This window comes from Dinoponera quadriceps, unplaced genomic scaffold, assembly GCF_001313825.1.
Source record: "Dinoponera quadriceps isolate SergipeBrazil2010 unplaced genomic scaffold, ASM131382v1 scaffold1352, whole genome shotgun sequence".
Lineage (NCBI taxonomy): Eukaryota > Metazoa > Arthropoda > Insecta > Hymenoptera > Formicidae > Dinoponera > Dinoponera quadriceps.
This window is the reverse complement of record NW_014555567.1, coordinates 1,188,923-1,215,695: the sequence shown is the minus strand read 5'-3', so window position 1 is coordinate 1,215,695 and position 26,773 is coordinate 1,188,923. Positions and strand designations below refer to the sequence as shown.

At 40.8% G+C, this 26,773-nt stretch overlaps 1 protein-coding gene across 3 annotated transcripts in view; it reads right to left on the bottom strand.

Moving 5' to 3' along the window:
• LOC106744688 overlaps positions 1–26,773 on the bottom strand; it is a 36,601-nt gene that overhangs the window by 8,190 nt on the left and 1,638 nt on the right. Inside the window, exons 1-3 of one of the 3 annotated variants that reach the window (XM_014619647.1) lie at positions 26,431–26,571; positions 20,495–21,031; positions 19,647–19,710 (exon numbers count right to left, since the gene is read on the bottom strand). In XM_014619647.1, the coding sequence (XP_014475133.1) occupies positions 19,647–19,710; positions 20,495–20,776 (346 nt within the window). In that variant the 5' untranslated portion in view covers positions 20,777–21,031; positions 26,431–26,571. Of the gene's footprint in view, positions 1–19,646; positions 19,711–20,494; positions 21,032–26,430; positions 26,572–26,773 lie in introns of those variants that run through there. The other 2 variants (XM_014619648.1, XM_014619646.1) reach the window with 2 other exon arrangements.

The window sequence follows — 26,773 nt, the reverse complement described above, 5'->3', positions numbered from 1 at the left end:
CTTACATACCATCTCTGCCCCACTACCGACGATGTCGGTAACCCCCTTCCTCCCGCCGAAGCCACTCGTGCGACCCGACGGAATAGACAACGGCGCGATGCAGGTGCCGTGCCGCACCGCGCCGCCGGGACGCCTGGCGTTGGTTCCCTCCTTTTACGCGCGCAGGTGAACCCGGCCAACCACGTGCTGCTGTGCGCGGCGGCGCGTGTACACGACGAGAACGAGCGAGGAAGAATAGAGAGCGATGGGAGGGACTGGTAAGGGTTCCGGGGAGGACGAGGGCGAGCCCGTCGATATGGAGAAGGGAAGAGGAGATCGGGTACATGTGCACCTTTCGATGCCTTTCGTTCTGGCCCGCCGACGTGTTGTTCTGTCAGCGGCGTGCTGGCAGAACCGCGCGCTATTATATCGCGAACTCGCGGTTTCCTCCTCCGCCGCGGTTGAACTGTTCAGGACGCGTACCGGACCTCCGTCATCATCATCCTCTTTTTCTTCTTTCCTTTCTCCGGCCGTCTATTGTCCGCGATGAACTTTTACCGTGCGAAGCCATTTTGCGCGGGCCGCGTTGCGACGCGTGAAATCGAGGACACCGAATCGGCATAGACTTGTAAAAACGGACTTTGCTACGTTTGCTTCTTCATTGTACGGGTGTGTGACTTTCCGAAGATTAAGTAACCAAGTCCAAGTCTGTGCCAAGCGACGAATCACTTATCTTTAAGTTATCTAAATCCAATCCAAAGCAAAATCGGCGGGACTTGTACCAGGGAAATCCAAGTGAATCCGACAGTGGTCATCGCAATAACTGCTCTATTGTTATAATATATGTAGACAGGTCTACTAACCGTATTGCCACCTAGGAAAGATTCTGACAGAAATTCGTCACGTCTCAGAACTGTGGCGATTCTGGCTTAAGTCAGCACGTTCGCTCACATTTCTTCTCAGGACGCGATCGCAAATATAGCACGTGATAACGAAGATAAAAATTTTCTATTTACTATAACGTACTTTGTGATACTTCCGCGTATCAACTAGCGTATCTATCGTTGTCGAAGGAGAACACTGAGTCGGATGCGAATTACCACTAACTCACTGCTGTCGCCGTGAGATTCTCGCTAATCAACGCACTCGAGTTATCAGCATTGGGATCGTTTACGTAACACAAGGGGGGACGAGAGCGGGGACGCCGCTCCCATGTATCTGTGAATGACATGATATCAACATGACAGAATGAACGAGAGACCGGATTATTTGTCCGTGGGCGTTGTATCTCGTCACGATGTTTACATTCATTTTTCATTCGGCCGCTAGACGACTCGCTTCGCGGAAGTGACATACCACGAACCGATGATATCAGCCTGATAATATTTGGATGTGTCTTCGACGCGATGCTCGCGAGAAGACAGAGCGCTCTTACATCGCGCGACGATGACCATTGTTATGAATGGCTGCACGTACTCCGCTGATTACACCGAGCCGTCTCGTGCGAAGAAACACGATATGTTCGCGCAACGAGCCGCCGTAGATAATTTTATGTTGCGGCTGGCACTTGGAGTATTGACGCTGTCGTTGGCTTTCGCCGATATTCAATCCTCTTTCGAGCGCTTATCCTATTCAGCACTGCGACTTCAATTGACGTTACACGCGTAACATCATATGCGACTTGTCTCCACGGTAATAAAAAGGTTACACTTCCGTTTCATCTTAACGGTTGCATTCACAGCTCCGTTATATTTTCATCGTGTAAACAGTGACGCGTCAAAAATGCATTTCTATTATGCATATAATGCAACGGAAAGCGTGAAAAGCCTAACGCGAATAAATGCAATGTCTATCCGGCGCAACGCTCATCGAAGCGTTGAGGAAACGCGGCGTTTCACTTCGCGAAAATACGTTACAATGAGCCGGAAGGAAAATGCGGAACATATTATCTTTCTCTTTATGTTATCACGGCAATCTTCGAACGAAGTGGTTCCGAAGGAAACACATCGAGATAGGTCGACATGACAAATTAGTTTTGAGCAGCGACTGTTATCTCGTGGAACTAATTTCCATCGGCCGCACGTAAATATTGTCGCATGAGGGAAAGATATGTGGCCTACATCGAAACCGGTCTAGGCGTAGCTATGTGCTAAAGATATCCTTGAAAACTCAATAAAATGAACAAGAGCACTGTTCGAAACGGGGTCTGCGGTGAGTTTCTATCGTTGCGCGTTTCTACGGCGGGAAAATGTTGCCTTGGATCGCGCAATAAAAGTGTCCTTAAAGTGCAATAAAAATATTGTGCGCTACAGATACATATGGTCTTATCAGTGCGCTATCGGCACCGTAAAGATATCATAATTGAATAAGTAGCGAAAGTTTAACATCTATCGCTCGTTATCGCGACGGACGACGCGATAACAACCAGGACTCTGCAGATTGTAACGAGAAAATTAGAACACATTCGATACATCGCGAAACTGTATTATCGTCGAAGAACATGAAATGGGGATCGAATTACATAGGAGTCGACGACATCAGTTGATCCCTTCGCAATTTTATTTGCGAAGAACGTCTCGTACAAAAAAATTCATAGCCGTAGATAAAACGGTGGAAATCGCGAGCGTTATATTTAGCATGCTACGTGGTAAACAGATAATGCTTATAGCGTAATATCGCAGCTTCTCTCAGGATAAGTGCGATCATTCGCGGTGGTCGTCGTATATATAGCGAGTACCAAAATTCCCGCATACGGAATATACACTAGGGAATTTTTGACACCGAAAGAAAAAAACTGTTTTTCTTTATCAAAATTGCGCTCGAATAATAGTATACGAGAAATAAACGATTGAGAAAAATGGGATTTTTCGCGAGCTAAACTTCAAGTGAACCAAATTATCTTATTCGATCAATTTCAAGCAGACTTTACTTAAACCAAATTTTTATTTAACGCTTAGCTTCAAAGATGTGTTATGTTGAAAATTGAAAAGTCACTATAAATTACGATATTTTGCGATATTTTCGTCAAGGAAAAAGCTACTTCTTCTGGTATGAAAAATCTCTCTGTCCCTCTTATTTTGTGATCCTCCGCATACGGGAATTTTGGGACACTGTATAAAACGATTCGCGATTAAAGTGCATAAGCATACGCGTCGCGTGAAGCAGTGGAAGTTAGAAAACGCGATCGATAGTGTCTGATAACGAGATTTTCGATAAGCAATACGACGACAATTGCAGTTGCACATAGTGCATGCGTCAATGCGAGCGTTTCGAGGAAATTCAATGTTCGTCACGTTATGTAATATGACGGACGACAAATTAAAAAGTAACAGATGTTCGCGCGCGGTCGGTAAAAATTATCGCGCCAGTGGTTCTCATTTGCGCGAAAATTGAACATTTTTACAAGAGTAGACCGCTATAAATACCAAGCAAGACGTTTATATATGGACATACCGTTACGTCTAGTACTATAAAAACTAACATTACGATTGTGACTCATATGAGGAGAGGGGGAGGAGGGTTCCCGGTATCAATTGTATGACTGTTTATAGAAACGGAGCTTTCTGTAGTGTTGCGTCAACTATTAAATTTCAGCTATTCCTTTTATATCCTTCTTATCTTTCGGCCTGTGTGACGAGAATCGTGTCACCTGTCACTTCGCACTCGACTTATCGCACCCGGTCGCGTCTAGTATTGGATCATAAAAAAGATAGTAATTAGTAAGCGTCGATCTGTTCAGCCAACAAAGACAATTATGCGAGTTTTACGACGGTGGACTCTTTAATCGCACGAGAACGCTCGTTAAGAACCGACGCCGCCGTCGCGTCAGATTCGACCTTAACGAAGGCAGAACGCCGCCGACTTTGTTAGATCCTCGTAAAACGTCGTGTTCCTTAACCCATGCCACGAAAAATTTCTTGAGGTCGGAGTGCATGTCGTAAAAAACTAACTATGAAACGCGCCGCTCGTAAACTGTTTCCGAGACCGCGGGATCGTCATGAACGTTAACCTGGAAAATCCGAAAGTTCGATTCCACGGCGGGTGCCACCCCGGCAAACTTTAATCCCCTCCCCCGAAGTCATTATTACTTCTTGTTGCTGCCGAATGTAAATCGTACGTCCGAGTCGTATAAAAGGATCGTAAGACTTCCGGGGGCGGCTGTCGTAAATTCCGCTATTCTCGCGCACGAACAATTTCACTATGAACTATTCCCAAGTTACACGAGCGGAAGTACCGCGAAAGCATAACGAAAGTATCACGGGCAAAAAGTTCGACGACTTGCAAGAGAATGTGAAAAAAAAAAGTGAGAAAAAAGAAAAAAGTGGAAAAAGGGAAAAAAAATGAAAGAAAAAAGAAAGGAAGAAAGAAAAGGAAACGGTTCCAAACTTCCAATTTAGCTCTTTGAATTTATCACCCAACTTTTCGGTTATTAAAACAAACGATTACACGAATTCATTCTCCCGTATCATTCTCGATCGATATTTGCATTTTCCAGTGCTCGCAATTTTTCCAAAATGCTTTGTTCAGAAAATGTAATTGCAGTATAGTTCTGATTATACAGATTTTTTACATGTATTTCGCATAAGAGCGAGATTCGCGAGGTTGTCGAACGCTGTTTCGTAATAACTATGCGTAACTCTGATCGTAACACATCGCATACCGGGGACGAAGGTGTTCGTCCGACGATGTGCGGCAGGTAGTGACCGTTTTTAACACGCTGACACGTCAGTTGAGAGAATCCAGCGCGCATTTCGCGCTTGTCACGCACGAAGAGCTCGTGTTGCACAGCCAAATATGCCTCCCTCTGCGGCGCGCGGTCCAGCGTCGGATTGGACACGACACTGCACCGTACGTAGCACAGAGGGATTGCTGGCTCGCAGACAGGCCTTTGTAGCAATGATACTGTTGTGTCATATCGCGCGCGTAATCGAAACCAAACGTCGCCGTTCATGATACGAACGAGGGCCCGTTCCGTCGACAAAGGGCGCGTGCTGCCACCCGATGCTAAACACGACCACATCGATGTAATCGAACACGTGGTCTCTTTTTTGTGTCCAAACGATTCATTAATTATAAACTCTTTACGATTATGAGTAAAGATATAAATTATACTTTTTTGAAATTTTGTGTTTTCAGAAATATGTGCGCACCAACGTTAACGGCAGCTTAAAAGATCGCACCACGGAGCACCGAAAATTATTCGAAATTTAATCATTCAAATTATCTTGTATTTCTTGTGACGTCACTCATACGCTATATTGTTCCCTAGATTGTAAATTATATGATTCGCAATCTAACGCATAAAGTCAAAATTGTTGTAATTAAAATTATTAATGTGTAATTAAAATTGTTATAATTAAAATCTTGTACCATTATAATCTTATTATATTGTAATTCGAGTTACTTGTGCAATTTTCAACCTAATAGGTTATGTATAAAGCTGAAAATTATGTAATTTTTTCTAGAAAATGATAGAATTCTAGATCCTAATTTCATCAGTGTGAACCGTCATTTCTTAACTAAACACAAGTGAAAAAAAATATTTCCGCAGTTTGCCCGGGATTGATTTAATTTTAAGCTAGATTCGGATTTCTCGTCGCTTATCAGCCTAACACATAGCAGAATAGGATCAATACAGAAAACTGAAATAACACAGTTTCCTATACGAGAGATCAAAGGGTAAATAATTAAAATACTCCAGTGCGCGAGGAGGGAAAGGGAGAGCCTAGCTGAATCGACGCCTGTTTGAACCCTTGCGCCATACGACACAGCTCGCCAACGAGCGATATCGATTGTAACAATATCCGACAGGACTCGCGTACAAGTTAGATTTTACTCGTAGCCTCAACATCATGTGGTAAAGTCGACAGTGAAATCCGGGGGTAGTTGTAGGTTCCTGATCTACCGACGTCACCTTCCCCGCGGGCGAGCGAGCGAGCGCATACACACATCACCCTATCTATTTCAATAAAAATAATATAACCGGAGTCTCTTTCTGCAACAATTCCTCCGTCGCCTATAAAAATAGTCAACGCGGAATCGCAATAAGTTCCAGCGGAAAGAGCCGAATGAAGGAACGGTCGTGAACGCGGCGGCTTTTACGAGACACGACATTTCGGAAGCAGTAAAATTCTATCCTGTCAAGCGTTCGCATAAAATCCTTGCTCGGCAGCGACTGCGGCGCAAACACGGGGTGCAGCAAGCAGCGTGCGCGTATTTGCGATTCGCGAAAAAAAGGGAGGAAAAGGGGAACATAATCGTAATCTTGTCGGCCGCTTAGCGACGTGGGTGGCGCAGCGAATGGCGTGGCCGAAAAGCGGCATTCGTTTTTTCGTTAACGTCGCTCACATGCTCGTGATCTGTAACGTCATATTACTCGCGACCGTAAAAATAACCCTCGTTAAAATAAGCGCTCTCCTATCCCCACAAGATTAGATATTTTTTGTTTAAATTAATTCACCGTTTGATAATCAAGCTTCTGTTTTAATATGTATGTATTAATATAAACCACATCGTCTCTGTTATGCAATAATAACATGGATATATCATGGAAGGAGAAATCGAAAAGATAATTCCGACACAGAGTGCCGACAAAAGTCTTATAAAAAGAGAGTTATAAGAAGTCGAACTGATGGGTATGTCGTCGAACCTTCAACAGTGGATCTAATAAGAGAGATGGTATTACGGGATATTGAGTTGAAGCGAATGCGCGTGTTCATTGTATTCACATGTTCTTACATACACGCTGCGACTACTACTATTACATACTGTCGTCTATCGATGCGCAAGTGACGCACAATGCAGAATGAGAAAGAGAAAGAGCACTGTAGACGAAGCGAAATGAGGGGGACGGAGGAACCATAAACACACCCGAAGACTGCTCGAGATGCCGCGAAGATCGTTGTCCTCTCGGTAGAGTAGGAGAGTAGAAAGCCGTAAAGATTTTAGGACTCTTCGGACACGCGAAGTTGGCTCGCGCGACGCTTCGCGAGAATGAAAATGAAGCCGCCCTCGGCCGCCGTTTCCATCCGTAAATTCTTCCGTTCCTCGGGCGTACCTCGCGATTCGCATCGACCGAGGAGAAGAACGACACGGCGAGAACAGAAGGGTGCATCGGCAATGAATGCGTAAACGCGAATGCGCGCGCCGTCCATGTGCCTCGCGTGCACAAGTGTGCACTGTCTTCGGCTCGTCGTCACTAGGCACCATAATATTTTACGACATTTTTGTAATGATGGTAGGCTGCCGCGCGCGAACAGAGAAAGAGAGATACGAGGGGGAGAAAGTGACAGATCATTTAACCCTGTCCCTCGTAAAAGAGAACCGACTCGACTCGCTAGACCGTGACCAACTTTACTACCCACCCCGCGCGCGCGTGCACCCCTATCGGAGTGCCCTGCTATCAGGTAGCCAAACCTGCTTCGTGATCCGTGGATAAATCACCCTCGGTGACCGATGCGATATGGATTGCACATTCCGGATACGAGAGGCGAGATTAACATACGTGCGACAAAGTGACTGCATCGATCTTCGACGTGAAATTTTATTCGTTGGAAATTCACCGGAGAAAAAAATGTTTGAAAAACCGATACTCGTCGCGAAGAAAAGCGGAGACGACTTGAGAGACGTGTTCTGAAATTTACGTAACCTTCTCGCGCTTCAGTAATAGTATATTTTTATATAATAAAAAAGACTATACGATTGAAGTGAATAATAATTGATGCTCGACGACAAAGCCCCTTCCTTCCCCGCATGAGACATGAATAAAAATAACATTATGATAAAAGATCAATCTACCTCGTATAATTTGTATTCAGGTCTTTCCGATTATTCTTGTATGTGTCTGCGACATTACATTTTAATCGCCAGCTCGAGAACCCAATCTATTATTATATTATTTATCTATTATTATATTCTCTGTTTCATTACGTAAGTCCTCGAATAAGCACGACTCGTCTACGAACGTATTTAAATGAATAATCCGGTTATCTTCAATGAATATTCACGCGCTAATATTCCACGTTTACATAGTAGCGGCAGCAACAATAGCAATGAGCGCATTTTTAAATATGCAATGATCCGTTTGCTGTTAATGATGCGCGATATATTCAATGAAATCAGACGATCGCGGTATATTCGATGAAATCTAATCGATTGACCCTAAATGCCTGGCATTATACGTCAATGTTTAATCATACGGCTATTCGATCGCTACGCTCGATCGCTATTCCACGGAAAATGACAGCATCTACAGTAAACGATAAGCTGTGATTGCTTTATGGGGCTTACACGCTAGATTCGATGCGCCTACGCAAGCACATGTCTATACGACATTGCATTCGATAATGTTTCCTTATCAATCTGTATATTTAAAATCTCTCTATTCCTCAAATATCAATCATACATTTTAAACATTTTACTTCATTCTTATAAGTCGCGCCTCAATTACGTCAAACTCGGACTGCATCATAAACTGTCGATCATTATGCGCGATTACATCATTGAAGCAATTTGCAGCAATCTATATGTTCGATAACACCCATAAAAGAGCAGCAACTAAATATATGTTTGTGACGTCAACTGCTTTTTTGTCAATTTGAACCTGACCGTGCTAATCAAAATTCTTACTTTTCTAAGAATATATTATCTATCTGTCAGTCTTATATATACTTTAACCCTAGAATATTAACGTGTATCTTCTAGGCATAGATAATTTATATGAACCGCCCTCTCTCCTCTATTTTTCACCCCACCGAGATACTATTTTGTTTCACATTTAAAAAAGTATATGCCAAATTAAAAAGTCTTCCTTTTTTTAAGGACTCCACTCTTCTAAGATGTATGGTTAGGAGTAAAGCTTAGAATAAGGTTTAATATTTTAGGCTTAAATATAAGTCGTACTGCGCTTCGCGCAGTAATTCTCATTATATTAGTCCATGAGTTCAAACGTTTAAGCATTGATGATTTCCAAGTACGTTTGATTAAATCGATCGATTTGTCGCGAGGTGAGCACGCAACGCCGCGAAAACAACGTGCCGCGATAGGAAACACCGCCGACACAGCGGAACGACAAACAATTCGAACAGGTCGGTTTTACCGTCGTCTGCTCCGTCATACCTGACGATCCATCAAGCATGGCGTACTATAATAAGATACGGAAAGGTAAAAGTGCCATTCCTAGGTAGTTAAGCGAGATAACCCTGTTCGTGATAAATCTATTCGCAGAAAAATATAATCGAGCACGCGCATTGGGCGATATCGAAACGTTTGTGTGAAACAGTGCAGATTTCCTTTCGCGATTTTCTTGCACTTTCGGACAAGTATCGCTCGACAACGAACGAAGCAAAGCGGGAAGAAGACAAAAGCGTTCACGGCGTCGTCATGTCGGCGTGGTACCCGGACGAAGACGAAAGATCGAATTTTGCCGGTGCGCATTGTATATATCGTCGCCAGCGAGTCGTAACTTTCGCATCAGTGGCACGACGACGGCGATAACTAGGAGCGGGACAAAGGGTGGTTTCATCGCGAGAGAAGGAAAGATGAGTCAAACCGACGCGGGGAACGCCACTCGAGTCGCTAACGCGAAGGATTCGTCTAACAGGCTTTTGACGCTCGCGTCGTAAAGTCAACGAAGAGTCGGTGGTGGTCGGGGAAGAAAAAGAAGCGATCGTAATCCACACGAGATCGGTCTGTCAAACCGTATTTCGTACATCCGTCACGGATAAGGGAAGGGGCTTTTACTTACATTGCGACATTCTTATTCTTCTGCGATGATTCGATCGAGTCTGTAAGAATTGGACGCGGCGTTTGACTGTACTCTCAAATTTTTAAGAAAGCTTGAAATTTTTCGACATTGTTTGTAAAATCTTCGCAATGAATCATAAGCAGAAATGTTTTTCCATAATAAATGATCGTCCGAGATTATAATGTTTTTATATTTGTCAACAGAATTTTTACAAACGATATTAGAAACGGAATGTACACACAACGTGAATCCTCCAAATATCTTTATCACAACATGAGAGCGTATACAACAGAAAGGTTAAAGCCCGGGAAACGTTGAAGGAGGAGTAGTGGTAACTGACCGAAGAGAGAGAGAGTCAGTAAGCAAGGAAGAAGAACGAGAGAAAGATACGGAGAGTCAGAATGAAGAGAAAGAAAAAGAAGATACGGAGAAGAGAGAGATGGAGAAAGAGAGAACGGGGAGGAGGATGTAATAAAACTCAGTAGAGTCAGCGGTTATAAACTGAATTCCTGGGATAACCAGAAACTTGGAAGCTGAACATTTCACTGTACTGAAATTAAAATTTGCAAAGCAGCCGAGAGTGCGAGAAACAGTTAGACAAGGAGAAAGAATCAAACAATCATGTGTTGTTTTTCAAGTCAAGTTTAAATAACCGTGAGAACGCAACTATACGTAGTACGATAAAACGATACTGACCTTGCCTCTAAAGTTTAATTTGCAAATAAATTGTAACAATAAATAGTGCTATCCAAAATAATAAATATTGGAATATTTCGTTATTATTTCATTCTTTCTGGGTTAATTCTGTGTGAGTAGAGTTAAATAGCTATGTTTAGAAAATATATGTTGTTGGCCCATGTCATTTTCAACACTGTCGTCTTAATGAAATTGGGAAATGTGCCTAAAATAGCAAAGCGTCATGACAGGAACGTGCCTCGATGGTCAGCGTCGAGATTTCGCGGGCAATTACCTTTCTATAGAACGTTACGTTATGTTCATTAACTTAAATCGGTAATGATTGAAATAGTAATAACAAGTTTTTTTCAATAGCGCATTAAACATAAATCAAGACAAACGACGAGGAGTTCTCTATAATTAATTATTTTGTAAATTAAAAAATTTAGATGATATAAATTAGAAAACTGGATAATTATTTCATAAAATAATTAACAGCTATTATACGAGAAATTTGCTAGTTATACAATACATTTCATATATACGCGAGATATTCACCAAATATCGACTTAGTATTTAGATAAAAATAGAAATCAGAAACGACTCGCGTATCGGCCGCTTTTACACATTAGCGTTACATTATTACAAGAAACGCGGTGGATTAATCGCGCAGAAACATCGTGCGAAAACCGATACAGCGTAATATAATCTGCTCACACCGTACCGTTGTTAATCGCGAATTATATTCTCCTTATCCTCGACGGTGCACACCTTGGCGTTCACTCTAGCGTGGGGGCAACCATTATCCACCTCGAACTAATCGCAAACTTATTGCCTGTTAATAGTGTTTGTACGATAAAGCCATAAACCAAGTACCTTGTGCGCGCTTTGCGCGTAGTAACAGCTACGAATATCTTGATCGATTCGGTAAGTGATTTCACCGTAAAAAAATTAAAATGTGAAAATAACAACGACATATAGAACAATAAGTGGCTATATAAATTAATATTTTGAGTTATTACAAGAAAAATGCTCTTTTTAAACGTATATTAGGAAATGCGAAACAATAGCACATCTGAGATATGAGGAACAGAATGACAAATAATGGAAGTGATGGTACCGAAAATAAAGATTAAAAAATATCTCAAAACTTTTATTTTAAAACTATCTGAAAATATTATTCGGCCTCCCTCCGCAGAAGTTTACCCCGTCTATCGTCGATTAATTCCTCGACGATAGTGACTACATTTTATATATAATAAATTATTAATTTTAACCCATATTTGATGGATTTTGTTTACGCTCGCGAAGATTTCGAAGCGGTCGCTACCTACCAGCGACAAGAGGTAACCTGCTACGTACCATGACCGATAAATTGATCCCCATAAATTCGTTCGCCGATACAAGACTCGCTATAACAGTTATTCGTAGACCACTACCGGTCGGCGTGCAATACTTTCGGACTTCACATACAATAGCTATAAAGTCCCTCTTAATTGCAATTCCGCGAGAATATACTTTTTCAGTATTAATAATCGATTTGGGAGAAAGTGAGAGCGTTGAAGGAGAAAGTTAGCACAATTCGCCGTAATGTTTAATCGTAGCGTGTTAGTTCGAAAATCTCGAACGGGCCGACCTATCCCTAGAATACTTCTGGTATTGTAACTTTGATGCTGTAACCCAAGAAAGTCGTAAATATCATCCCACGACGGCACGCGACCCTTAAAACAGCAGCCTTATATCAAGAACGTTTCGTGTAACGAGCCAGTTCATTTTTTTCCATGCGGTCAAAGGACCCGCAAAGAGGTTTCAAAATGATTTCCGAATTTTGTAAGTGGCGGGCCTATTGAGACACAAGTATCACCATGCACGCGCTGACCAAACAAGAAAGGAGACCGACGCCGGGATCGTTGCGAGATTTACGATTGGGAGTTTCGGTAACGCCGAAAGAAAGTCTCACACGTTTGTAAAAGTCTCACGATGATCGATATGAAAGCACATATGAAAGAGCTCTCTTTTTCTCTCTTCTTCTCGTTTTCTTGATGTAACCGCAAATTGTTTTAGTTCGATAACTTCCCGAGACTGATAATAGGTCTGTACATGCGCATATAAACAGGTAAAAATTCGAGATTTGGACTCTCTTTTAAAAGCATCCTTTTCACATTCGAGTGGCCAGAAACGAAGATACAAAGTATTGAAACACAGGTCGAAAATTAAATATCAGTAGGAAGTTACGTATTTGATCTGAAAGCGCGATTGTATTCGCAGAATTCTGAAAGAGGAACGATTATCGACTAAAAGCGATATATAGCGTACTGAAATACACGTAGCTCTGTGAGACGAGAGACTCCGTAATCGATCAATTGCGGAGACGTGCAACTGTCGGGGAGAGGAAGAAAGTGGTAAAGGAAAAAGAGAAAAGCAGTAAATCCGGCCGGCTTATCATGGTTGTTATCTGCATGTGTCGTGCGTGTTATTCGACGAATTAACATTTCTTGGCCTGCCGCAAGATGGCGCGCGATGGAGATTAATCTTTACAACTGATCAAACGCCTGCAACTGCCGCCGGCGAAGCATACTTTCGTTTTATTGAAAGAGTAAAACGGGCCGAGCCGAACATGAAATTCATGTGGACGGGGAGCTCTCTCAATTCCCCGACCCTACTCCGCCGTCGTCTTTGCATGCACGACGCCTATCGTATCCTTGTCAAAAAATTATCGCTCACGCACATTAATCACACCGAATGCAAATTGCACGTGAACCGCTAACTTTTGCGTCTGTAGACGTACTGATGATAAATGCGCGGTCCCGCGGATTTTATCCCGTACAACGACCCATGAGAAGATTGGCACGATCTGTTTAAATATATACGTGTACACCGCGAATGTATTTTTCAACAACCGTTATGTTCTCCTTACTTACGACCCGAACGACATCGCCGTTCACATTTTGCCGAACGCCACACTGATAAATAGCATCCCTGTGCCAAAGTAGTCACGCGATAACCCTCCAGCGACAACGTGTTAACCTACCTATCTCTCGCGAAAGTAGTGTGAGAAATATCGACGGCACGCAAGCAATTGCGCACGATTAAGGAAACTGTCGGTTGCGGGCATATAATCCCGTGGATCGCGATTGAAGCTGCCGGACGTTACGACGTTCGTCGTCGCGAAGTTTAGAAATCCCGCGTTTTCGTGGGATCCCACGGAGTCCGCACGCGCCAACGTAGCAATGACGAGCGATGCGTTATTAAAAGCCCGTGCTCGATGCCTCGAAACATAAGCTCGTAAAACCAAACTTTACAACGCTATATATCCGACGTAATCACCCCTAGGGTTGTGGCAACAACCTCTCTGCGGTAAGTACGTGTAAGTATGAAACTTTCCCTACTAACGACTGCGCCCACTTTTCCATTATCATCGATTGCATGAGGACGCGACCGTGTTTAGTTTCGACCGGATGGTTTAACCCGCGCATGCATGCCCCGTAAATCAATTAGCGCGCGTTTACGACCGGTCCTCCCGATGGTGGACCTTTCGGGGTTCGCGTAGAGTACGCGATGATCACGAGCGCGACGATTAATTTTTATCTTCAACCCCGTTCGTGAGATTTCACTTCATTTGAGAAAGTTTCGATAGAATCCGTCCGCGATAATCGGAAAGAGTTACGTATCACAGTGACAAAGAGTTGAAGATACCGTTCAGGTAGCACTCCCCTCTCTCGCCCGCATTTCTCGTAAAGAAAAAAAGAGAAAAAACATTACAATCCCATTCTAGCATTATGTCGGTGGGAAATTGTAGACGCAGGTGTACGGTACCGTTTCTCTAGAAAGAGGGACGGTCGCGCGTTGTCAATTCCAAGTTTAGTGGTTAACCCCGCGCGCGCACAGACTTTCGCTTCCTTCGGCCCACATTTACGTCCGGGAACAAACTATTTCATCCAAAAGCGAGCAAAATAACGATAACTTTTAAAAATGAGCTGGATCGTAAAAGCAAGAGTGAGCTCCTAGGTTTCGGCTTTGGTTATAAGTTCGTATTATATTAGTCGGGTTCGCATGGTCCGCCAGCCAATGGGGACGCTCGTAAAACCAGGGTTAACATTCGGTCGGGTTGTCAAGTGAAAGAGTGGCTTGAATTTCGTTGGGATCACTGTGAACGACGTTATAAGTACGCTCGTTCGCTTATACGTCGTCGCTCTAGGTTTGCGCTCGAATTAGAGGCGGTGATGACAAACGCGACGTGACGCGTGGATTCTCCGGATAGATTATTATCGAAGCACGAGGTCGAGGCGCAATTGCGCTCTCTCTCTCTCTTTCTCTCTCTCTGCAAAAAATTTTTCTCGCGCGTAATCTCATTCCACGATATATTACATGATTCAACCTCGTAACGTTTTCACGACACACGCCGCCTTATTTATTCGTGAGCGAGAACTTCGTTCGGCTGACACGCGTTAATTTTCCAGTGTGCGAAAAGAAATCTCCGAGACGAGGAAATGTACGTTAAAAATCGATCGCGCGGTTTAGCGAACTCGGAGACAGTGCGAGAACTGTTCCACCGCAAATAAGATCGTCTTTTCTCTTCTTCCTCCTTGTCGAAAGGCATTTTGCATGGCGATAGTATATATACGATATAACGATATAAACGATTTATTAACGTATACGCGTAAGGGTAAGTAATAACCTCCTTCGTCATAGCATAGTGCCGGTCTTCGTCGTAATGTCGTAGCATAATGCCGGTCTTTGTTCCTCTGTCTCCGCGACAGAGAAGACCCTATTATCTAGCCATTATAATTTATTTTAATTATTTCGTGTTATATTCTAATTATTTCGTGTACTCGCGCGCGTTGTTTACTGCAACCACAGAGAGCGGTACCGGAGAGCGATGTACATAGCCGACTCTACCACAGGAGTTCGCGAACTTTGACGTTCTTGTCCCGTACTTTTACGGGAACCGTCACGGGAATCGTGCGTTTGCGTCCGCAACCGGCGGTAGCCCAACATATCGCGAAGTGTTACGCACGAGTAAAAAGATTCGCCATTTCTCAAACCAAGGTCTCGTAACAATCCTTGATGTTTAATAAACAGTGCACGAGCGCGATTTACAATGTCGGATTACGTCGACTAGTTAACCCGACGTCGCCCGTGCGTTGGGTATTTACGCGGACGTTCGGCTAGCGAATAGTTATATCACGCTACCGCGCTAGTGCTCGGCAACACGATGATTTGAGGGAAAAGTTTCGATGCTCTTCCGGTTATCATTCCCGTATAGATAAATAGATAACGATATCCATATTAATATGCTTGTCGTTCAAGTTCTTCGCGCAAAATATGATCATACAGTAAAAATCAAATCGGGTTGAAGCAGTATAGAATAATATACGGCTCGCATGGCATATATATCGATTAAAATACAACTGTTATGAGAAAATAATTGGAATGATTAAAGTAATACTCGCTTCACGAATCTTGTTATGGCGACTTTCTGAATATGTTGGAATTTTTAGTTTCATCATGGTGTAAAGACTGCTTGGAGTTACGTAGCGTGGAAACATATAACTGTTTCTTGCTAAGAAAAGATAACCGCGAAAGTAACCGCACAGACGTTATATATTAAGAGCACCTACCCGGCAAGAACACGGTCATACCGTTAGAGCATAGCTACATTTATCGCGCACTGTGCAATAGCGAGATAATCGCTAAATTCCTGTTCCAGTGGAATATAGAAAGAACAAAATGATTATTCGCACACCTGGATCCTGTTGAAATAAATTTACACTAAAGGGAGAAATAAATCGTGATATCGATTAGGAGCAAACAGTAACGAGTATTTAGTATCAGCATCGTGTTTGCTGTATATTTTTCGTAACCATCATACGTATTTTATGTTAATAGTTTCAAACACATATTTAATACGAAAGAGTTCTTGTAATTGGGTTCTTGTAATTAAGTGAATATTGAACTTTCAAATTATAATTATCACTGACGATATATTATTTTGAATTGTATTTCGCAAAAAATATTGTAACGAATACATTTCTTCATTGCGTTTCGGAATTTACATGAATTGAACATTTCATTCAATTTGCATCGAATACTCGAAATTTGAATGTACTGCATGAGAATCTTTAAAAATATTTCTATCGCGATATTAACGAAACATCGCGACGTTCGCGTTGTGCTGGATGTTCGTATGCTTAAAAATACTTGGCGAGCCATTAGCGGCAGAGACAACGTATTAGCAGTCGTGCTATTAAAATTTATTCCAACATTTGTCAAACTCGTTTTCGGGATGTACGATGACTCCCTGTGTTTCGCTCTAGCAATGTCGCCATCTCTAGCATTGTCATGCCGTTATAAAATCGCCGAGAAACAGGAATATACTGAGATCGACTGGCAACTCATCATTATGTAAGCAGAACTCATTTTATTCACAGTGTTGTTTTTCTTTTTTTCTTTCAAGCACAATAATTCAATGCAAATCCAGGATGCTCAAGTCCATGTGCTCGGAATTTATGTTTAATTATCTTCCGATCGATTTTCACGTAGCGTATCTTTCGACTAAACTATATTCATAAATTAATAATTTCGTCACGTATGCTTATAAAGAATTGAATTTGAAAGACATTTTTTTTTCATCGAATATTTCTGACGTACATTATCCAGAAAATGCAGTAAAATATATCGATTACCAAATTGTTGATTATTTTATTAACAAAAGTAACATTTAATATCAAAGAAATACTTAAGACAATCTTGTGACGATTGTATATTTATCGAAATCAGGTTAGTTAATGTTAAGAAAAAGTATTTATGAACTCTCTTACATAAAGCCATAAAAGAATAGAAACGTTAACGACTCATAAAAGTTTCAAGTACAGATATTCCCAACTATTTAATACGCGATCTTTTTAACATCACGTCGTAAAATATGAACTTTAACGTAACGTTCTGGGTATACAGACACGTATTGATACTTGAATGTCCGTAAATATCTGCGGATCCCGCTGTAATAATAATAATTTTATAGCGATTTGTTGAAACCTCTTTAAATGTGTTAGTCATTTTACGACTTGTTTCGGATTCCTTCGTATATTGATAGGTGTGGTAAATACTCGTTTGCACATAGGGGAGAACGGAGTAATACCAGTGAGTAATGTTGGTCGCTTCTATACTTCTCGACTGTGTTCGATACGAATTGAATTTTGAATTTTGTAAGTTTTGCAGTCTATATTATAGTAAACATCTATAGGTATTCATTGCATTAAGCAGATCCGACCTTTCTTTAACAGTTTTCCGAATTTTATGAGTTTCCGTTTAAATGGCTGCCATTACCCCGTTTTATCCTATATGCGCAGATCATATGCACAAAAGTATGGGATGATGTCTATTTCTAATAATGTAGAAATGATTATATACTACTTATGCAACTGCTCACGCACACATGCGTCCGTAAATATCGGACGAATTTAAAAAGAATATGATAAAAAAACAACAAAGTCGCTGAAAGTGTTGCTCTGGGAGCAAAGGGCTTTGTTTTAGGAAAAAAATTAGCATATGAAAGATCGAAGAGACCGAGGAAGAAAGGGAGGAAAGGGTTAGAACGGAGGAATCATAGTGTGCAACAGGTAGGCAATCTCGGTTTTCGTCGTGTGTGTGTATATATATATATGTATTTATATGTATTCATCAACGAGCAGGTGTGCGGTAGTAAATGGATGATCGGTATGCATATTAAGCAGGCACATTTCCGCGACGTGTGTATATGTGCGCGTGTACATGCAAACGTATATGTATAAACTTAACGAAAGACTACTTTTTACGATCAGGTGGAAGCCTTGGATCTAAGGATACCCGTGCAGAATATAGCGTGCAAAAAAGAAATCAAGAAGTTCAGTCGGAGCCTTCAAAGAAATTAGTGTAACGATCGTGTCGGTCGCTTGTAACAAATTAATCGGCTACAAACAGCTAAGAATCCCCGTGGTATCGTTCATTTCACAAATACAAATGACCATGAGATCGTAAGATTGTAATAAATGAGCGAAAGTAATCGCATATATACCGAAAAAATAATCGCTATGAAGAGCAATTTGAAATGCGCCTCGACGAAGAAAGAAAAATCTCTCAAGCTACAACGGGTGCCTCTCTTAAGCAGGAAATTGGCTCATTAAATCCGATTACCGTTGATCGATTTCCGTTATACCGACAGTTTCGGATCGGGACGGAATATTTACTTTTCACTCATGTAAACGAAAGCGCGATGCAATTGCAGCCAGTGTCTCGACGTCTCTTAAACGTCGTATCGATCTAACAAAATAATGTAGGTACCTCGGCAATGCTCGTTGAGAAACGCGGTGACGTTCCCAATACTCGTAGTTCCCTCTAAATATAAAAAGCGTATGTGATTGTCGTACATGGCCGACGCCACGTAATTACTCATATAGGGGTTTTTTTACGATAGGTTCAGTGCCGATTCAGAATTGAATTACAATTGGACGATAATTCGGGCCTAATAATTGCAAATAATAATGACCCAGCATAAGTCGTATTCTCGAGTACGAGTTTAAATATTTGCGTTAGATTTTATACTTTCAAGTACTTTCGACGACGGGTGCCGCGCGCAATCTTGTTGCAATATCGTACAATTCTGAAACGTTTGATTACAGCTTTCCGTTCGCTCGCGTAATCATACGATAAATGCCACTCGTCAAATCACGACGCAAAGGTTACCGATACTACAGTCGACTAAATAACACGTTACAGATGTTACTATGATCTACATGAGATGTTCAAATGTCAGACAAATGACATCTTGTGCATCAGCATCATGACGTGTGACATTATTCGTAGAAAGCCTGTAAATCCATGATTACGCAATGTGATGCAACGGATTTGATTGCTGCAAAATGTGCAATCGCAAGTAACAGTTGACCATGACTCTACATGAATATTGGATAATCGTGCATTTCGATTTAAGACCGTTAGAAAGTGTCGCGAATACTAAATATTCATATGTTCAAATTCGATATTCTTTGCGGCTGCCTACGGTTTCACTTTTAATCCGTATTGTTTTTTTATAAAATAATTGCAAAGAATAATTGTTAGTTCATTGAAAATTGTAAATATTATAAATCGTTAGCTATAATATTAAAAATAGCTATTTTTTGTATCAACAAAGAGTAAAAGAAACACAAAATCATTTGTATTTCTCACATTCAAGCACCAAATGGAAAAATATATTAATATTACTCACTCTTTCGTTTCTTCTCCACAGGTTCGGGTGTATCCTCTACATCGGAAGGCGATGGATCCACCTGCTAAGAGAAGATCAATTACGATCGTGACATTAAAAAAAGAAAATAAACGTTAAGACTGTAAACTATCGCGACGCGTGTAAAATCTCTCTATAATAAAATTAAATTTCTGTGCATATATAACTGTACAGTTAATTATTCAGTTTCGATACAAAACGAACAAAATGAGAAAAAGATCTAAATCGTCCGAAATTGTTCGAAGTTATGAAACGGCGCGATTCCATGAGAGAAATGTATTCGTACGTATCTCATAAACTAAGTTGGATTCAACAGAAGTTAAGAAATCAACAAATGTTTAGTTTAAGACCTGACTGCGTGATAGTTCACGGCATTTATAGATCCGCCAGCCGATGCTATACTCTCTTGCCTAAGACCGTCTCTAAATATTTGCGCTATCTCAGCATAATGAAATTGTTTGGTAATCAGTTTAATGCTGCAAGCGCAAACATTGATAATGTTCGTAGAGATTACCGACTTGAGACGTGAAGAATATAGATTTGATAATATTAAATTCGCGTGCGATCGTTAAATACTAACATTCAACTGACAGAATTTAAAAGTTTTCTCATGAGATAAAAGACTGAAACATGAGAATTATAAATACACGTTGGTCCGTTGGTCTCGAAAGAGTTGAAATTGTAATAAAGCGTGATAATAAAGCGTGAATGAGTATTTCTGTCTTTACGGTACTTTATACGAGTACCAGGCGATTTTTCACGATCACGACGATCACAAGATCCCCGTGAAGACCGTGTACTTTCGCCTTGAGGAACAAGAAAGGACTAACCTCATCGGGCAATCTTCCTGTGAGCTTCCTATGCTCGTCCTGCTTGCGCGCTCTTTGTTGACGTGTCTTCTTCGCCATCTTTCTCTGTCGAGCCAAGGTTTCCGTACATTTGCGGCACATACAGTACCGATACTTGCAGTACCTCTTGTGGCCTTTGAGACCGATGTTTACATTATGATTGCGACATCGCGCACAACCAGGTGGCGTCCGCGTACCCACCGAAGATGTGTTCGACTCCGCTGGCTCAGATCCGTTCGTATCCTCGTTATCCATGACGTTCATTCGGTCCTTATTGAATCTCTATATCTATCCGAGGGACGAAAAGTGTCGACCTCGTGTCTGCCTCTACACGGCGGAGAGAAATGATAGTAATCGGATCTCTCTCGCCGACGTCAACCGAAACCGAGTCAGACGATGAATAATTAATCTCGCCCGGACGATGTCGCGGTTTATATTGTTATTATATGTACGAAGAGTTGCAATCCATGAGATAATTTCCTTCGTATTGTTATCCAAATGTTCTTATGACTTTGTTTTCTGAAACATACAATAGAAATTTTTTATCATCTAAACGGGAAAGAAAAGATAAAAGAAGGTCGAAATTAAAGAAATATTAAAACTGCATATCACGGCAATATAAAATATTTTAAGAAAACGCAAAGATAGAAAAAGATCTTATTAATTAATAGTATCTTCTAGTTGAAGTATATTTAGACTTGCTATCCTCTCAAATGCTCTACTTCAGTTGGGTAATTTTTTCTAAATTTCCGATACTCATATATACACACATACACAAAAATAGTCTTAAATCAATGATAGATATTTTCATATATAAGCAAGAATAATATAACATTCTTAGGAGATTTTTAATCTTGAATTCAGTGCAAGTAATACTTGCATCAGTACAAATTCAATCAAATCAAGACTAAAAATCTGCTAAGAAGATTACAACATTCTTGTTTATATATAAGAATATTTGTTCTTAATATACGACTAATTTTTTTCTATATATAACATATGAATAAACTCATCCTCTGAAATTTACGTAAGCGAAGTATATTTTTACGATAATATTAACAGTAATCTGATATAACCTTGTATTACCTTACGTAAATTATTCATGATCAAACAATACAAAGTAACTTTTGTAGCCCATCTTGAGCGAAACTTATAATCGATTTGAGAGTCGTGAAATATACCCGCGAGCATTCGATCGAACTGTGTCGTGTAGAAATGCTGTTTAAGCATCAATAAAGAAACAGTCTTATGTACTGTCGGTGCCTCAATAGCGTGGCGAATGTGTTTGTTCTCTCAAAGGTATAACAATTATCAAAGTTTCCCTTGAGAAAAATAATCAACATGGCTATAAAATAAACAATAGTTCGCGTGACAATTTGTATCATTTCTATTGTTGCGGTTAGCATGATGAAAGTAAAATACAAGATCAGCATTGTTTGATAATTTTTAGGATCGAAACAACAATGAATTATATAAACAAAATACTTAAACACATGTAGGGTTTGTAAAATTCCAGATTTTTTTATTTAAGTCCATATTGTGGTAAAAAAACTCTTTTTTCTATTAAAAACAATAAAGTGAATAGGAAACTTCTTTGTCGATATTTTAATTCACAGGCAGCCCGAGACGCTCTATAGTCCTAATTACGATCTTGTATGCAAGTATGCCAGTTTATTTCATTGGATAAAGTCCGATACAATATAAAGAACGGAATTTATCATGGTATTTCCATCTATTGGAATTTTTCGGCCGTCATTAACCGTTTGAGTCCCGGGGGGTATTGAAAAAACACTGTCGAAGAATCCCAAACAGCGCAACTGCGCTTTTACTAAATGAGTACGAAAAGACCCAAGCAGCGCGATAGCGCTTGTTTTATTTTATGTCGAGAAATACCAAGCGGCGCGATAGCGCTTCTTGTATGTGTTAGGTAAGGTGATTCTCGTCTTTTTCTCATCGCTCCGTCACATTTATTGCTGTTTGCAAAGTGATCGGACGTATTCTTCCGTAAGTGTTACTCTCCATTTAAATTGTTTGTTCATAACACAAAAATATTGTTAATTTGTAATTCGTTATTTTATAAAATACATCTGTATTATTACATATGCATACTGTAAATTTATAAATATTTCAAGTTTTGTTCGATAAAAATTATTGAGAAGATAACAATGAACTAAAAATGTTTATTTTGGAATGTATTATTGCATTATTATAGTATTATTCTACATATTGTAAAATATACTATTTACATTAAAAGGAGCTGTGTGATGTACTTGCGTCAGTAAATCTAAGCTTGTGACTTCGACAATCGGTAACGCACCGTCAGTTGTCCACAATGCTCGAAATGTGCTGGATTTTCTCGACATAAAATCTCAACAGCGCGATCGCGCTGCTTGGGACTTAAATATACACAATCGAAGGTTCTATAGAACTTTTATAGAAAGTATTAGTTAGAAGATATAACTCCCCCCAGCACCCGTATATAAGAATAAACTGAATTACGGGTCGAGTCTATTACCTGTCAGATAAATGTATAATATTTACATAAACTTCGCAGATAGCACTGTTACTATCTTATAAGTGGTGAAACTTAACATGTTCACGTTGGCTTGACCCACCGATAAGTCAGTACGGTCAATTACAAAACGATTACAATACTGTTTTTATGACTTTCGCAACGTATCTCATATCTAATAGGAAAATATATCTCCTAAGAATGACTAAAAAACGAATTCTCTTATTGGACGTGGGATGTGTTTCAAAGCTTAAAAGAGAAAAAAGTGTTGCAACCGTTCTGTGACTGGCTGCACTTGTATCAGATAGCGCCACCCGAATTAAAAAACTATTTAAGAGTTCTACAGGGTGTCCTAAAATTCACGCAAAAAATAATTTTGATAGAAAACAGGTTTATTATTACAAATTGTAAATTTTTTATTGATGCATAAAGTGTACAGTACCTGCTGACGTGAACATGTTAAAGGACGAGTAAAATATTGGCGCGAAACTCTATGCCGGGTAAAATGGACAACAAAGTAAAGCGCGGTATTTAAAGATACATTGCCTTTGTGTCAGGAAAATTACACGGATGCAACAACCGAGAATTCCGTGAGATCTATTACCGGTGATGATTCGTGTATACGATAGTTGAGATAAGGGATACCCGAGAGCCTGAAATGGATAATGGATAAACTGCATCTGCAAAAATTATGATAAATTCTGATACGGCTAAAGCCACTGCGAAGGACGCGGGAGTCACGACCTCGCAGAGGCAAGGATACGTTCTTCTCCCTGGCGTCATTGCAGATGGTCATGGCAGGTGAGGTAAAAATATCCTCTATGTGTGCTGCTATATTGAAGAGGTCTTGTGTATGGCGTACAAGAAATACATCGCATCAAAATCTGCCTCATTAAACATTCGTGGCACGCATAAGAACGAAGCACAAATTACACGTAGAACGAATGGGCAGCTAACCCTTTGCAGCGACGTGAAAATCAGATTTTGCGAAATTAACGGATAGATCTGAGGTACGTTTTTTTTTTTAATTTTATCGCTTTCATTAATTATCTTCCTGTGCTTCCACATGACTATCATCTAAGTGCATTAATACATTTGAAATGCGATATTATCAAAAAAAAGGGAGAGGAAATAAATATATCCTTTAGCGCCGATAAAAATACCGCAGCATAATGCTATGGTAACACGCGATTTATGAAGAATGAAACGATAAAAATGAATAGAGATGTAGCCGATTAGAATAGGTGGCTTCTTAGATTGCTTTAATCGACGTTAATTAATATATAATAGCAAAGTAAGGTCAACTACACCGGAAATTGCAAGCCCACGCGTTTCTGCGCGCGAGCACCAGTATACAGATGCTCGTGAAATGCATCTGTTTTAAGTAAAATCGCAACGTGTAACCAATTATTATGGTTTTCCCGTAAGCACGAGATCTGGGAAACATTCATTATACGTAGAGCCGGTAACATACACACTACAATTACTGGAACTAAAGAACAATGTGAGTAGTGAGGTACCACAGTTACCAAGAAAAAATTCCTTGATCAAATTCAAGCGAGCAGAAACAATTACAGGAGTTTACCCCGCAGCACAACGTGCTTGTGCGTGACTGTTTTGTTGTATAAAAATTTTAAATGTCGATGACAAGTTTCCTCGAATGTTATTTCTGGCTGTATGTTGCAAACGATGAAGAAATTTATAAATAAACAATTACTTCGAAACACCTCGAATACAGTGCGAACTTTATAACGATATTCATCGTGTTTTTTCTTTCAGTGATTGAAGAAGAAAGAAAATTTGTGAAATAAAAACTCGGACAATCAATGATTGATTTTGACCAACGTTTTACTTAGATTATTTCGTGAGAACAAACCGCTGCCGTGTATGATTCGGTTATTTTTACGCAAATAAATAATAATAATTTTACGATCGTGTTTAGGCGTAGGAACATTCGACACAGATCAATCGCGAATTTCAACACTGCGAATATTGTAGGAAATCATCAGCGATGATGTAATCCCTACAGAATAGATCACGTTGGTACTGATCGGAGCTTTCCTTTGCGGTAATAATGGCCGCCGAGGTTGAAATCCGCATGCGATAGCCAGCATCGCCTGCTGCAGAGTCATGTAATTCGCAATGTCTCTCGCTCGATGACTTGGCGGACCGATTATTCATAAGTTCATTTCGAATCATCGTGCAAAGAAACCCGGAGAATCGCAATAAGCTAATCGCAAATGGTATCTTATTACCAAGAGAGATTGCCATAAAAATTATAATTATATAATTCTAAATTCACCCCATTCGTACAGTTAATTATACAATTATCCAATTCGTAGTTCTAAATAAGAAGCACCGCTGCGAGAATTCCTGTCATTTTGATCTATCTCTATCGATACGTTGCCGCGACTGCTATCGACCGAAGGTTGACGCGACGAATGGAACAAGTCGACGCGATAACGACGACCAATCCGATACTGTATCGCAGAGAACATTTATCAACTGTTTATTTCAAGGAGTGGACAGAGCGAAGGAGCGCGACGGCGTTGCACAAAGTATCCACGAATAATATATACGGACGTCATCGTAACCAAGTGCTCATAAAAATCTCAATGAGCTTACGGCTACCGTCGTGCCGATTATGCGTAGTAAATTTATACCATGCCTGAGAGAGAGAGAGAGGGAGAAAGATACTCGGAATAAATCACAGATACGCCTCGACGCGATCGTCGCGACTCCGCGAATAGATCTCAATAGCGGGGAACATAATCGCGCGAGCACGTTCGCTGTAAGGATCTCTGCCGGTTACATTGTCTCCCGATTCGCGTTAACTTATTTTCAATCTAACGACGACTTCCTGGCATTCCTCATGCGGAAAGGCAGGTACCGTCAGCTTGCGGCGTATCGGGAATCACGCGAACGACCTCGTCTAATTGCGAGCGAAGTGTCGGTACTCGTTGAGGATTATTATAGACTACGTCGTAGCGCGTTCACGCGAGACCTCCCACCGCGGCATTCTTCGTTATTGCATTCCCGCTCTATCTCCGGCGACACACAGCGACTCGCTAATAAATGCCGTCGTGTTTGTATATTCGACGAACTGACAGTCTCTGACATTCGTAATCGAGATAACGATAACCGGTACAAAGGATCGTACATTTTCCCCCGTGCGAATCAGAAAATAGGTTGATCGTCAATATCGCACGCATTCTACAACTTTTATTTAACGCGATGACAATACCTGATCGTGTGACACTTCACGTGAGAGAAATTGCGAAATGTCGGGGGAAACGAAGATCACGGAGAAAATGGACGCGTTTTATCGTGAAATGTTGCAACGAATACGACGAGTAAAAAACGGAGAAAGATGGCGTCTAAGTTTGTATAACGGTTTTCTCATTACCTGCGATACACGGAGTAACTGCTTTAATGGCGGTTCGTACTCGCGTCGATAAAGAGATCGGTAGGCGGTAGTGAATAAGAGATCACACGAAACAGATCGAAGCGATGCGCATCCATCGGAGACACATCCTCCACCAAGTTTTCGCGGGACAAAGGCGCGGGACAATGAAACGGTATCGCGCACTAAGAACTTGCCTCTAATGCAAATAGCCAACTAAAAGCTCGCAGCGCCACAAAGTCGGTGCAGTACTAACTGCACCGTGAAATTTGCGCGCGAGATCTCTCGAGATCAAAACTAGACTCGAATTAGAACGCGCGTTCTATTTTCGCAGATACTCGTACGT